The sequence below is a fragment of the Bombina bombina genome, chromosome 3, assembly GCF_027579735.1.
Source record: "Bombina bombina isolate aBomBom1 chromosome 3, aBomBom1.pri, whole genome shotgun sequence".
NCBI classification, from domain to species: domain Eukaryota; kingdom Metazoa; phylum Chordata; class Amphibia; order Anura; family Bombinatoridae; genus Bombina; species Bombina bombina.
Window position 1 is genome coordinate 79,804,797 of NC_069501.1, and position 15,044 is coordinate 79,819,840.

Here is a 15,044-nt window from a genome sequence, read left to right on the forward strand (position 1 = left end):
TGGACAGTAGCTGAGCGATAACTGTTCACAGAGCACTTCATTGTGTGAGTTGAAGAAATTTTGAGGTAAAATATCTTGCTTTTTTACAAAGAGATGTTCAGGTGATATTTTCTAGTCAGCTTTTTAAAGTTATGCTGCATAACTTTCAAGTGATTTAGCGTATGGGTATTATGTCCCTTTAAATTTGTGGTTGCAAGCTTGCTCAACTAAGTCTGCACATCAATGTGTCAGATGCTAAGAATGCAGCTTATTAACTTCTTCCCTTATGGTTATTGGCAGAATTCTCCTTTGTTCAAACAAGGATATCCACAAAAAAAGGGATTTGCAAAAGGTTGCGTATGGAAACAACAAGCTATTTGTATGTTCTCTGTCTAAAATCTTGAATTAAAAGCAATATAAAAATGTACACAACCTTGCAGATTCATGTTAATAGGTATATAGAGCTTAGTACACACAACATATTATATATACCTCTTCCTTCAGCATGTATAAAATAATGGCTTTAATCCCAATATACAAATTACTAAACACACAGAAGGCTCATTTTGTTCCACCTCATTTGTGAAAAAATAGATTAATCGGTAAATATAGTTCATGCTTACTCTAATGCTACCATATTACAGTGCATGCTCTTTCACAATAAATATGTCCTACCCAAGGAATTTGTGGTTGTGCTGCTGTAATTTATGCTATATTACCATAGTCAAGACTGGTGGCATATTAGTACCAAAGTACATATTCATATGAAGAGTAGAATAAAAGAGAGAACAGAGGGGTCGTCTCATGTGTAGAACCACCAAACAAATAGAAGAATAAATAATATGAGATAGCCAAACTTATGTGCTAATAGATGCAGACTGATATATTGGGGCGTATCTAAAATGAGGGAGAAAGCAGGAGAGCACCTCATGTGCAGATCAACCAGAATATTATTATGACAAAAGTGATATAAATGCCAAATGGGTACTCACATTTTTGTGATGAATCAAACATACTGAATGGATGAGCAAGTTGTCTGACCAGGGATAGGCAAGGTGTCCGTATACGGACACTGGTGTCTGTGACTGGTCCCTGCAGTGTCCGCGACCCGTTTTGTGGAGGGGAGGGAGGAGTAGGACAGATGAATGCTGGTCCTCACTCCTCCTTGACCCAAGCGGCGCCACGCTTAGTAGCGGGAAAGTGAGGGAAGAAGGAAGCTGTCTGCAGTCAACTAACCGTGCGTCGTGACCCATCCCAATTCCTTGATCTGTGCGGCAGCGTGATGCCGGTGTCTGTGTGTAGAAGACAGCTGGCTACTCTGACAAACCTTACATAACCAATCATGATGATCATGCAATTAACACCAAGGTGGGTGGGTTTGGTCAGGAGTTGCAGACTCTCAATATAACCCCCAAAAAATAAAAGGTAATACCACAAGCAATTTTTATATAAATGTTATTTTAAACTTGTTTGATTAGATAACTAATTTGTACTTGTGGAACTAGACCAGGGGCGTCCAACGTGCAGCCCATTTGACAGCAAAGTGTTGCTTTCCTGACTTATAGAAACATAGAATATGTCGGCAGATAGGAACCATTCGGCCTATCTAGTCTGCCCAATTTTCTGAATAATTTTATTAGTTCCTCGCCTTATCTTAGATCTAGCATAAACTTAGGTCTATCCCATGCATGTTTAACCCCTTAAGGACACGGCCATTTTTCAATTTCTTTCCCTGAAGGACCAGGGCTTTTTTTAAATTTCTGCAGTGTTTGTGTTTAGCTGTAATTTTCCTCTTACTCATTTACTGTACCCACACATATTATATACCGTTTTTCTCGCCATTAAATGGACTTTCTAAAGATACCATTATTTTTATCATATCTTATCATTTACTTTAAAAAAAATGATAAAATATGAGGAAAAAATGGAAAAAAACACACTTTTTCTAACTTTGACCCCCACAATCTGTTACACATCTACAACCACCAAAAAACACCCATGCTAAATAGTTTCTAAATTTTGTCCTGAGTTTAGAAATACCCAATGTTTACATGTTCTTTGCTTTTTTTGCAAGTTATAGGGCCATAAATACAAGTAGCACTTTGCTATTTCCAAAACACTTTTTTTTCAAAATTAGCGCTAGTTACATTGGAACACTGATATCTTTCAGGAATCCCTGAATATCCCTTTACATGTATATATTTTTTTTTAGAAGACATCCCAAAGTATTGATGTAGGCCCATTTTGGTATATTTCATGCCACCATTTCACCACCAAATGCGATCAAATAAAAAAAAATGTTCACTTTTTCCCAAATATTTTCACAAACTTTAGGTTCCTCACTGAAATTATTTACAAACAACTTGTGCAATTATGGCATAAATGGTTGTAAATGCTTCTCTGGGATCCCTTTTGTTCAGAAATAGCAGACATATATGACTTTGGCGTTGCTTTTTGGTAATTAGAAGGCCGCTAAATGCCACTGCGCATCACACGTGTATTATGCCCAGCAGTGAAGGGGTTAATTAGGGAGCATGTAGGGAGCGTCTAGGGTTAATTTTAGCTTTAGTGTAGTGTAGTAGACAACCCCAAGTATTGATCTAGGCCCATCTTGGTATATTTCATGCTACCATTTCACCGCTAAATGCGATTAAATAAAAAAAAACGTAAAATTTTTCACAATTTTAGGTTTCTCACTGAAATTATTTACAAACAACTTTTGCAAGCATGGCATAAATGATTGTAAATACTTCTCTGGGATCCCCTTTGTTCAGAAACAGCAGACATATATGGCTTTGGCGTTGCTTTTTGGTAATTATAAGACCGCTAAATGCCGCTGCGCACCACACGTGTATTATGCCCAGCAGTGCAGGGGTTAATTAGGTCATTTGTAGGGAGCGTGCAGGGTTAATTTTAGCTTTAGCGTAGAGATCAGCCTCCCACCTGACACATCCCACCCCCTGATCCCTCCCAAACAGCTCCCTTCCCTCCCCCACCCCACAATTGCCCCCGCCATCTTAAGTACTGGCAGAAAGTCTGCCAGTACTAAAATAAAAGGTGTATTTAAAAAATAAAAAAAAAATTGTATAGCATATTTACATATGCAGCTGTGTAGGATCCCCCCTTAGCCCCCAACCTCCCTGATCCCCCCCAAACAGCTCTCTACCCTCCACCTCTAACTTACTGGGAGCCATCTTGGGTACTGGCAGCTGTCTGCCAGTACCCAGTTTGCAAATAAAAATGTATTTTTTTTAATTTTTTTTATTTATTTTCCTTTTTTCTGTAGTGTAGTGTAGCTTCCCCCCCCCACCAATCCCCCACCAATCCCCCACCCGCTCCCAGATCCCTTAGATTAACTTTTATTAGGGATTTTATCCCCCCTTACTGCCACTTCTGTACAATGTCTTTTTCCGTAGTGAAGCGATTCCCACCCGCTCCCTCCCCGTGCACGCGCCCGCCCGCCGCCCCCCGTGCACGCGCGCGCTCCGGTGCGCACTCCCGACAACCCCCGCCCGCGATCCCGCCCTCCTCTCTCTTCAGCCTTTCATCGATGGCCGCCCACCCGCCTCCCACGTCAGCTCCCACCCACCAACGATTGCGGCCATCGATGCCGGTGCAGAGAGGGCCACAGAGTGGCTCTCTCTGCATCGGATGGGGGAAAAATGTTATTGCAGGATGCCTCGATATCGAGGCATCACTGCAATAACTGTAAAGCGGCTGGAAGCGATCAGGATCGCTTCCAGCCGCTTTAATCCCCAAAGTCGTACAGGGTACGTCGCTGGTCTTTAAAGACCAGGTTGTGTGCGACGTACCCTGTACGACTCGTGTCGTTAAGGGGTTAAACTACTTCACTGTCTCTACCAATTCTGCTGGATGGCTATTCCACCATGTATCCACTAACCCCTCTGTAAAGAGTGTTTTTTGATGTTTTTAATTTGAAATGTACCTTGTTGTCCTTCAATAACGTCTGTACTTTGTAAAATGTCCGCCATAGCCTTGGTCTGTGCCTATCACTGTGTCTGACTAGCATAGTTATTTCACAAAGGGTTTATGATGACTAATTCATGAAGAAACTATAGCCCTTGTAGACTAAATCTGCACCTTAAAATGATGAAACTACTTCCTAAACTGGTAAGCTAAAAAAAAGAAAACACTAGTCAGATCCAACTGCTCAAAAAAGCTATGGAAGCTTTACATGATATATTTCTGACATCAGAATCACGGCTAGTCTACTAAATTCCTTATATAATACTTCAGGGTACTGAAAACAATCTTATAGAACCAGACTTATCCCTGAGATTCAGACTGAATGAACCACAATCTTGACATTAATATTCTAGGAGGAAAATATCTTCGGAAAAAATGAAGCAATGGTCTTATCCTGATAGTTAATAATAAAAGGAAGCACAGTAGGGTACCTAGACCTGATACTAGTTTGGCTATGGAAAAAGACACTATCTAAATAGTATTAACATTTACTAACTCTAAATACTTCTTTAAAAGTTGCAAAAGGCTGATGTTGAAAAACACAAACAGCCATATTCAAGTTGCCCCAAGGAACAAGGGTCTTGAAAACAAGAGTTAATTCCAGAGCCTTGAGTAGAGACACGAGCCTTGAATGGACTAATTTAAAAAAAATCAAAACTATGTAAAACAGAGAGAAAAGGCCAAGATTCTCCTCTCTACTGTATTTAAAAAATAACCAAGAGACAGTTGTCTCAAATTATAGGCCTTCAACATTGTTGAAACCACTTTGCAAAAAACCCCACACTGTTAAGAATCAATGAACCTATAAATAAGCCATCAGTTCAAGCACTTCTATGTTTTGTTAATGCTATTACTGATGGGATGCAGGACACTCCTTCCCTATAGTATTTGTTTTCAACCAAGCAACTAAACTGAAGGAGTTAACCAACTGAAGGAGTTAACCAATTTGTTTATAGTCTTGAAACCAGGAAGAAAATGATGCATGGGGTTAAACAAATAGATTTGCAATGTTGCTAGTGATAAAATAGCATGTAGTAATGTATAAGAGCATATTATTTTATCGTTATAATGGTCATTTAAACAGAGGGGCGTCTAGGAGGATTTAAGCTTGGCCTCCAAGCAAGATGTAACAGGCTAATTTAAAGTTCCAAGGAAAGAATGTTTGCTTGTCTCATGAGAGACAATTATAGACCTTGCTGTTAGCACTCCTAATTTTCTTCAACAAATAGGGCTGTGATTTCTATATTTTAGTAAAAAGACACATAATATTGAAGAAACATCACAGTAAAAATAGGATATCTGTATCAGGAAAGGATCCAAAGTCTGCTCAGCAGGAGTGGTCTTTCAGATAGATGATCTCCTGTACTGTGTTTATCCATGTGTTACTCTACTGAGCACAACAGGATGCAGCAGCTACCAGAGAACAGATAGAATCAGTTTGTTTATTAAGCTTTCTTTCAAAGAGCAGAATAAAGGATCACAAAATGGTGAACTATCCTCTAAGGAACTACAATACATTTGAATAGTTTCAAAATTGCCACCTGAACATAAGAAACCCATTCCAGAAATTGCAAAGCAGATTCAAAGAAACAGGGTAGGAAATTAATTAGAAACCACAATAAATGGGTATAACCCTTTCACTATTTATTATTTTCTTAAACTCTGAATAACTGTTTTTTTTCCATGTTTTGTTTGCCATGTGCTGCTGGCAGCCATTTTACTCACCTCTCTTGCTGGTGCATTGTGGGGGATGCTGCTCATTTCCTGCACTTCCTTTTATGGCCAGACTCAATGATTACTTCTGTTCTGTCCTCACAAAACATTGTAAAGATAGAACTATATTAAAGGGACACTAAACCCAATTTTTTTTCTCTGATGATTCAGATAGAGCATGCAATTTTATGCAACTTTCTAATTTACACTTACTATCAATGTTTCTTCGTTCTCTTGCTATCTTTCTTTAAAAGCAAGAATTTAAAACTTAGGAGATAGCCCATTTTAGGTTCAGCACCCTGGATAGAGCTTGCTTATTGGTGGCAACATTTAGCAAACCAATAAGCAAGCATAACCCAAGTTCTGAACCAAAAATGGGCCGGCTCTTAAGCTTTACATTCCTGCTTTTTAAATAAAGAAAGCAAGAGAACAAAGAAAAACTGATAATAGGAGTAAATTAGAAAGTTGCTTAAAATTGCCTGCTCTATCTGAATCATTAAAGAAAAAAAATGGGGTTTCATATCCCTTTAATGAATCACTATGGACAGGAGTTTTTCCAGAGAATAGTGAAGGTATTTCCTCTCCATAGAAAGGACAGTAGAGTATAAGACTCTCGTAACTTTAAGCCTGTCAGTTTAACTTCAATAGAAGGAAAATTAATGGAAACAATTATTATTTACATAAAGACAAACAATTTAGGGAACCAAACATAACTTTTATGTTAAACAAGATCATGTCAGATAAATCTAATTGACTTCTTTGATCATGTAACTAAAGTGTTAGACCAGAGTAGGGTAGTAGATGTAGGTTACCTAGATTTCACCAGATATTTTACGCTGTCCCAGTAAACAAACAAATTCATTAATTGTATTGCCTTGCTCACAAATTGTGATGAAGGTAGAATGCTGGCTTACGGGTAGATCATTCAGCACAGTGGGCACTTACTAGTGATGTTCCTCAGTTCGTGTGACCTGTTGTGTATAACATTTATCAGTGATATCAGTAAAGGGTACATGATATCAAAACAATTCAGGATTAGACAAATTACTAGCGCTGTGGAATCTGTTGGCGCTCTACAAATAACCGATAATAAAAATAATAATAACTGGGATCTAAAGTTCAACATCACAAAGCGAAAACTTATGGATTTATGAAGAAAAATCCAAAGGTTAAAGGGACACTAAACCCAATTTTTTTTCCATGATTCAGATAGAGCAAGCAATTTTAAGCAACTTTCTAATTTACTCCTATTATCAATTGTTCTTTGTTCTCTTGCTATCTTTATTTAAAAAGCAGGAATGTAAAGCTTAGGAGCCGGCCCATATTTGGTTCAGAACCTGAGTTATGCTTGCTTATTGCACCAATAAGCAAGCTCTATCCAGGGTGCTGAACCTAAAATGGGCCAGCTCCTAAGCTTTACATGTTCCAGAAACTAGGAAAATCTGACATTTCTGGCTCATAACAATTTTCAAATATTCAAAATCATCTTTCCCAAATTCAGATCAGGGTCTGCCAGCAGAATGGTAGATGTTGACTGGACGTTAGGAATGGAAACTGTCCAGGGATGCAGTTTTGGTGCAGAAACAAGGTTTGTGGGTACAGGTTTTGGTTTCTAGGTCTCAATGGTCCTAGGTTTAGATGACCTGGATGGGTTTAGGGGATTCTGTGACATTTCGGATGTCCCTGCTTACTTAAAAAGAAACAAAGAGATAACTAGAGGAAGGATTGGCCGAGGCATATAGCTCCCAGTGTGGGCTGTTGCTTTATTTAAGGGATTATTGGGAATTCTGTGGTAGGTTGAGTCAATAATACACTACCAGTATTCTGCAATCCTCCTTGTTTTATGTGTACTTTTCATTGTTTACCATCATTTCTTCATCTCCTCTATTACTATCCTCTCCCATTTTCCTCCCACTCCCAAGCCCTTTTAAAACTTGTCCTCTACCATCCACCCCTATCATTCTTTTTTGTTCTGCCCCATGCTCTCTGGTTATAAGTTAAAGGTACATTGTACTTATACAATTCTATTTATTTTTGCAGGAAAGATGTAGAGTAAAGGCTATTTAAATGAATACAGTAGTATTTGGTTGTGTACATCCTGATAATACTCATTGGCTGATAGGTACAATGTGCATTTGCGCCTATCGCCCTTTAACATTAGAAGGAAGAACCTATGAGTCCCTGAGCATTAGTACACAAGTGAAACGGTTGTATTAGTTTAAATTTAATGTTAAAATATAAATCAATGAAATGTATATTTAATGCAGATCCCCTATTATGGCGATTAATAAATCCAACTGCTTCCAGCTTTCATGTTAGGTAAAACAATCAGGTAAAGGGCATTTAACCATTAATACATTTATGATTGTCAACCTTTTTTATATATTAATATATATTGTTTGGCACTACGGGACTTGTGTACAGATTAATAGAATGTTTGCACTCTCTTACAGATTGGTCTAGATAAACAGACATGGGTGACTGGACTTTCCTTGGAGAATTCTTAGAAGAGGTTCAGAAACATTCCACAGTGGTGGGCAAAGTATGGCTGACCATACTGTTCATCTTCCGCATGCTGGTGTTGGGCACCGCAGCAGAGTCCTCATGGGGGGATGAGCAGTCTGATTTCATGTGTGACACCACTCAGCCTGGTTGTGAAAATGTCTGCTATGACAAAGCCTTTCCCATCTCACATATCAGATATTGGGTCCTCCAGATTATATTTGTCTCCACCCCATCCTTACTTTACATGGGACATGCTATGCACACAGTACGCATGGAGGAAAAGAAGAAACACAAAGAAGAAGAGGCAAAAGCAAAGCAGAACATCAACAGCGATTCCTCTTATCACCAACAAGACGTAGCAGTAGAAAAAGTAGAACTTCAATACAGGGATGAGCTGAGTGGGAGGATCAGACTGCAGGGAAATTTACTGTACACGTATGTTTTTAGTGTTTTGATTCGTACAGTGCTGGAAGTAGCTTTTATAGTTGGACAGTACATGCTGTATGGGATCTTTTTAGATACCCTTTACACATGCCACAGGCCTCCATGCCCACATCCAGTGAACTGTTATGTTTCCAGACCAACAGAGAAAAATGTTTTTATAGTATTTATGCTGGCTGTGGCAGGCTTATCACTCTTTCTAAGCCTTGTTGAACTCTACTACTTGATATGGAAAAAGATAAAGGAAAAAATGTCTTCTTCTTCACACAATCCAAAGGCCCTCAGAGTAGCAACAATAGAACCAGAACACAGATCCCAAAGCTGCACTCCGCCTCCAGACTTTAACCAGTGTTTAAATAGTACCAGTGATAAATTCAACAATCCTTTTAGCAATACGCTAGCTTCCCAGCAAAACACAGCCAATTTTGCCACGGAAAGGGTTCATAGTAAAGACGATATTGGAGAAGGTCAATTCATCCATATAAACTATACACAAAGTGCTCCAGTGTCCAACAGCTCTACACCACACCTTGTTTCAAATGGCTATTGTCATGGCAACCGTCGCTTAAGTAAGACTAGCCGTGCAAGCAGCAAAACTAGATCAGATGACTTAGCTGTTTGATCAGCATTATAAGGACCTTTCTTATTTAATTAAAAGCAACTTTACCAGTATAAACTGGCATCTACAACATTGTTCTAGGTCAGGGGTACCCATAAAATGGGATGTACTTTTTTTGTGTGATCTTCTTGTATAAGTGCCAAACTTATGGAAATGTGAATTCACAGGTATTGTATACGATTTTAATAATCCTGTGCTATATGACAAGTTTACCCCTGCAAAGAAACTTTATTTTCACTAGATGTCATTGTTGTGGTGCAAAATGATTAAATCATACAGCAATCTTATGACATACTGGTTAACTCTTAGCAATTTAATGGTAGATCATAATTAACCTTTTATGAGCACCTGTTCTACCGAAATAGTATTAGGGACTAAATTGTAAATGTAAATCCAATTAAATTCTGAACCTTGTGCCTTAAAATCTTTTTTTCGAAAGCAATGAATGGACAATGGTGTTTAAGTAGCATTTAGGAATTAAAATAATGACTATATTTCAAGTTGAAATTGTTCTTATTTTTAATAACGGTCTAGGATAGCGCATAATCTTAATTCCAGGAAATACATAAAAGCAAATATATTCTAGTTGCGTTATCACAATGTAGTTAATGGAAGTGCTAGAACAGATTACTTGGTAACAGAAACCCGTACATGTGAAAATATATACAAATTATAGAGAAAATATGTTGCTTATTTTCTGGGGTAACTAGGACAAAAGAAAATAAAAATGAAAATATTACCCCAAAGTCTTCTGTACTGTACAAAATGTTGGCACTTTATGAATTAATGATAATACAACAGGATTATGTAACTGTGATTTTAACATTTCTTTTATATTTTGAATGTTCATTCTAAACATTAAAAAAAAAGGAAGGGATTCTGTTCCATTATAACTTTGGTGCTCTTTTGGCTAAAATCGGTGCATACAACTTTATTACAGTAAGTAATAATAGCACACATTTCTGGGTCTAATTTATCTGATCAGATTGTGGGTTGAATAATACTGATCCGGAAATGCCCTCTGGTATTACTGAAAGAGAATATGTAGGAACTCATATAAAACAGTGTGTGCTATATAACTAGTCTGTTTAATGATAAGGAGCCCATGAAATAGAGTGACATAGAATTTATATAAATATTATGCTCCAGATATCTAGTATTTCTCAATTGTGATTTAGATCAGAGTAATTGTTGGTTCACTACTAAAATTTCTACCCAGAAGCAATACTAGAGTTTCCATATTATTGGAGCCAAGATGGCACCATTACAATTGTCATCATAGACACAATGTGGCATCAGCAATGTTGCCTATGTATCAATACAAGGAACAGTAGGAGAAATATCAGGGTATAAAAGGTGCCAGAAAAAAAAATAAAAAAATTTTTAGGTCTGCCCAACGGAGAACCGGGCGGGAGCCATGGACTCTCCTCATAACGTTGGAAATGAAATTATCAGGTAAGCATAATTTATGTTTTCCATCTAATACGAGGAGAGTCCACGGCTTCATTCATTACTTGTGGGAAACAAATACCCAAGCTCTAGAGGACACTGAATGAAAAACGGGAGGGTAAAAAGGAGGCGGACCCTATTCTGAGGGCACCACAGCCTGGAAACAAAGAATATTCCAGCCTCCAAAATTCTTTAAAAGAACCTTTATTTTCACACAGGGTCCTCAGCAACAAACATACAATGTTTCAAGCCTAAAAAGGCTCTTAGTCATGTATGGCCACAGCCTGCAAAACCTTTCTCCCAAAAGTTGCTTCAGCCGAAGCAAAAATGTCAAATTTGTAAAACTTTGCAAAAGTTTGTAAGGACCAGGTAGCTGCCTTACAAATCTGTTCTAGTTGAGTGAGCCGTAATCCTCTGAGGAGGCTTATGTCCCGCTGTCTCATAAGCCAAACGAATCATGCTCCTCAGCCAAAATGATAGGGAAGTAGAAGAAGCCTTCTGCCCCTTGCGTTTCCCCGAATAGACAACAAACAAAGCTGAAGTTTGTCTGAAATCCTTCGTAGCCTGAAGATAGAATTTCAAAGCTCGAACCACATCCAAGTTATGAAGTAGAAAGTTTAGGACGCAAGGAAGGAACCACAATCTCCTGATTAATATTGCGATCAGACACCACCATAGGGAGAAATCCCAGTCTAGTGCGAAGGACAGCCTTATCTGCATGGAAAACTAGGTAAGGAGGCTCACATTGCAAGGCCGATAATTGAGACACTCTGCGTGCAGAGTCTTAATGTCAAGAGAATGCATAGGCTCGAACGGAGGCCCCTGCAAAACCTTCAGAACCAAATTCAAACTATGTAACAGCACAGATAGAGCCGAAATCTGTCCCCTTAAGGAACTTGCGGCAAGTCCCTTCTCCAGATCGTCCTGGAGAAAGTAAAGAATTCTGGATACCCTTACCTTATGCCAGGAATATCCACGAGATTCACACCAGAGTAAGTAGGTCCTCCACACTTTATGATAGATGTGACAGGTGACCGGCTTTCTGGCTTAAATGAGAGTATCAATCAATCACCCTCTCAGAAAAAAACCCTTCTGGCTAAGACTAAATGTTCAATCTCCACGCAGTCAGCCTCAGAGAATCTAGATTCTGATGCACAAAGGGGCCCTGTACCAACAGATCCCTGCAACAGGGCAACCTCCATGGAGGGGAACGATGACATCCCCACTAGATCCGCAAACCATGTCCTCTGAGGCCACGATGGAGCAATTAGAATAGTTGACGCTTGCTTCTGTTTGATGCGTGCGACTACATGAGGTAGAAGTGGTAACAGTGGAAATATGTACACTAGGTTGAATCCCCAAGGCACTGCTAAGGCATCTACCAGTTCTGCCTGGGGGTTCCATATCTGGGTAACTTGAAGTTGAGTCTGGATGCCATGAGATCTATCTCCAGAGTTCCCCAACTGTTGCAAATCTCCTCAAACACTTCAGGGTGAAGAGACCATTCCCACAGATGAAAAGATTGTCTGCTGAGAAAGTACACTTGCCAGTTGTCCACACCCGGGATGTGGATCACTAATAGCGAGCATTCGTGGGCTTCCGCCCACTCCAGAATCCAAGATACTTCCCTCATGGACAGGGAGCTTCTCATTCTCCCCGGCGGTTGATGTAGGCTACTAAGGTAATGTTGTCCGACTGGCATATAATGAACTTGGATGGACCCAGGAGAGGCCAAGCCTCCAGAACATTGAAGATCGCCCGAAATTCCAAGATTTTGATCGGGAGAAGAGACTCCTTCCTGGCACCCCAAACCGCTCCCCAACCTGAGAGACTCGCCTCCATAGTCACAATCTCCCAAGATGGTCTGGGGAAGGATGTCTGGACGGCTGGTCTGGACAGAGTAACCAAGAGAGAGACTCCCTCGACCCGTTGTCCAGAGAGATCAGTTGGGACAGGTCTGAATGATCGCCATTCTGCTGCCTCAGCATACACAGCTGAAGAGGCCGGAGGTGGAATCTGGCGAATGCAATGACATCTATAGTGAATACCATGAGCCCAATCACCTCCATGCACAGGGCCACTGATGGCCTTGAGGAGGATTGAAGGGCAAGACAGCTGGAGACAATCTTGCAACGTCTCTTGTCTGTTAGGAATATCTTCATGGCAATGGAGTCTATTATCGTGCCCAGTAACTCCACTCTGGTACTGGGAACCAGAGAACTCTTTCCTGAGTTTACCATCCATCCATGAGATTGCAGAAGAAGGAGTAGAGCACTTGAGTGGTCCTCTGCCAGCTGGCAGGACAGAGCCTTAACCAGGATGTCATCCAGATAAGGACCCACTGCTATCCCTCTGGATCTTGCCACTGTGAATAGCGCTCCCAGAACCTTTGTGAAAAAGTGCTGATCCAGAAAGGCGAACTTTAAGAACCTGAAGTGATCCTTGTGTATTGGCACATGAAGGTAAGCGTCCTTCAAGTCTATCATAGTCATACACTGACCCTCTTGAACTAGGGGCAGTATAGACCTTATCGTCTCCATCTTGAACGATGGAACCGATAGAAACTTGTTTAAGCACTTTAGGTCTAGAATCAGTGAAATGTGCCCTCTTTCTTTGGTACCACAAAAAGGTTTGAATAGTACCCTAGACCCCTTTCTGCTAGAGGTACCGGTACAATTACTCCTAGAGAGGAGAGATCCCTCACACAGAGATTTGACAAGAGGAATCTGCCCCTGGGAGGATGAGTTTTGAAACCTATCCTGTAACCCTGGGTAACAACTTCCAGATCCCAAGGATCCTGTACATCTCTTAACCAGACCTCCGCGAAAAAAAGAGAATCTGCCCCTATGAGATCCAGAGATGGATTGGGGGTCGCCCCTTCATGACGATTTTGTCTCTGTGGGCTTCTTGCTCTGCTTGGTTTTATTCCAAGACTGAGAGGGTTTTCAAGATCCCTTGGACTGCTTGGTTTTCGCGGCAGGTTGCTGTCGTTGGGACTTGTCCAAACGAAATGGACAAAAATTAGGACCCTTCATTTTGTTCTTCTTATCCTGTGGTAGTAAGGTACCCTTGCCCCGTGACCGTGGATATAATCGAGTCCAAGCCTGGACTGAAAAGAATCTTTCCTTTAAACGGAAGGTAAAGCAATCTAGATTTGAATGTCATGTCAGCAGACCACGACTTCAACCACAGGGCCCTCCGGGCCAGCACAGAAAGGCCTGATGTCTTGGCATTCAAGCGAATAATCTGCATATTAGCATCACAAATAAACTAATTAGCTACCCTCAGGTCCTAAATTCTTTCATGTATTTCAACGAAGGGAGTCTCCACCTCGATCATTTCTGACAGAGAGTCACACCAATAGGTAGTGGCCGCCGCAACCGCGGCTGCAGGTTGAAAAACGAACCCCTGTGTGCTGAAACATTTTTCTTAACAGGGTCTCTAATTTCTTATCCATGGGTTCCTTAAACAACAAACTATCCTCAAGCGGGATAGTGGTGAGTTTAGCGAGCATGGAGATAGCTCCATCCACTTTAGGGACAGATCCCCACAATTCTAGCTGAGAATCTGGAACCGGGAACAATTTTTTTAAACGAAGAAGAAGGGGAGAAAGACAAACCAAGTCTTTCCCACTCATTTTTATTAATATTCGCCATCTTTACGGGAACCGGGAAAGTTTGGGGCACTACCCTGTCCTCATAAACTTTATCAATAGAAGGTTCCTCCAGTAAGTTTGGTTACGGAACCTCTAGAGTCGCTAACACCTCTTAACAAAAAGCGTAAGTTCTCCATCCTAAACCTAAAGTCTGGTTCCTCCACAGCCGGAGGTTTAGAGGCCGCAGATTCTGACCCAGAGAGAGAGAGTCCTCCGAAGTATCAGAATCCTCAGCATCAGCGGATAATCTAGTCTCAGATACATCCAATGGAGTAGATGACACCTGAGAAGGATAGTAATGTTTAACCTTTTGTTTGCGCTTGGCCTGACGAAGTAAAGCACTAATGACCGCAGATACCGCAGTTTGTAATTGTTCAGCAAAATTGGGCGGCCACGTGGCCCCTCCCTCAGAGGTGGACGACTCAGTGGTACTAAACATCTTATTTCTTTTAGATATCACTATTTTAACGAGGCATGTGGAACATAGTTGAGCAGGCGGGTATACCGAAACCTCCTCACAATAAACACAGGTATTAGATTTAGGTAAAGAGGGAGTACCCTCTAACATATCAGAGTCCTCCATAGCTTGCGCTTTAATAAGGACTACAGAAAAACAGTAAATGGCACCTTTAGACTTCCAATGGCCGGGGCACTCACCACCTCCTATGACCTAGGCCCAAAGAGAAACTATTTTTC

At 40.4% G+C, this 15,044-nt stretch overlaps 1 protein-coding gene across 1 annotated transcript in view; it reads left to right on the plus strand.

Annotated features, from left to right (window-relative positions):
• GJA5 (gap junction protein alpha 5) overlaps window positions 1-9,738 on the plus strand; it is a 103,065-nt gene extending 93,327 nt beyond the window's left edge. The window contains exon 4 of the mRNA XM_053705890.1: window positions 8,133-9,738. Coding sequence (XP_053561865.1) covers window positions 8,153-9,247 — 1,095 coding nt within the window. The 5' untranslated portion in view covers window positions 8,133-8,152 and the 3' untranslated portion in view covers window positions 9,248-9,738. The remainder of the gene's footprint in view (window positions 1-8,132) is intronic.
• Window positions 9,739-15,044: the final 5,306 nt, after the last annotated feature.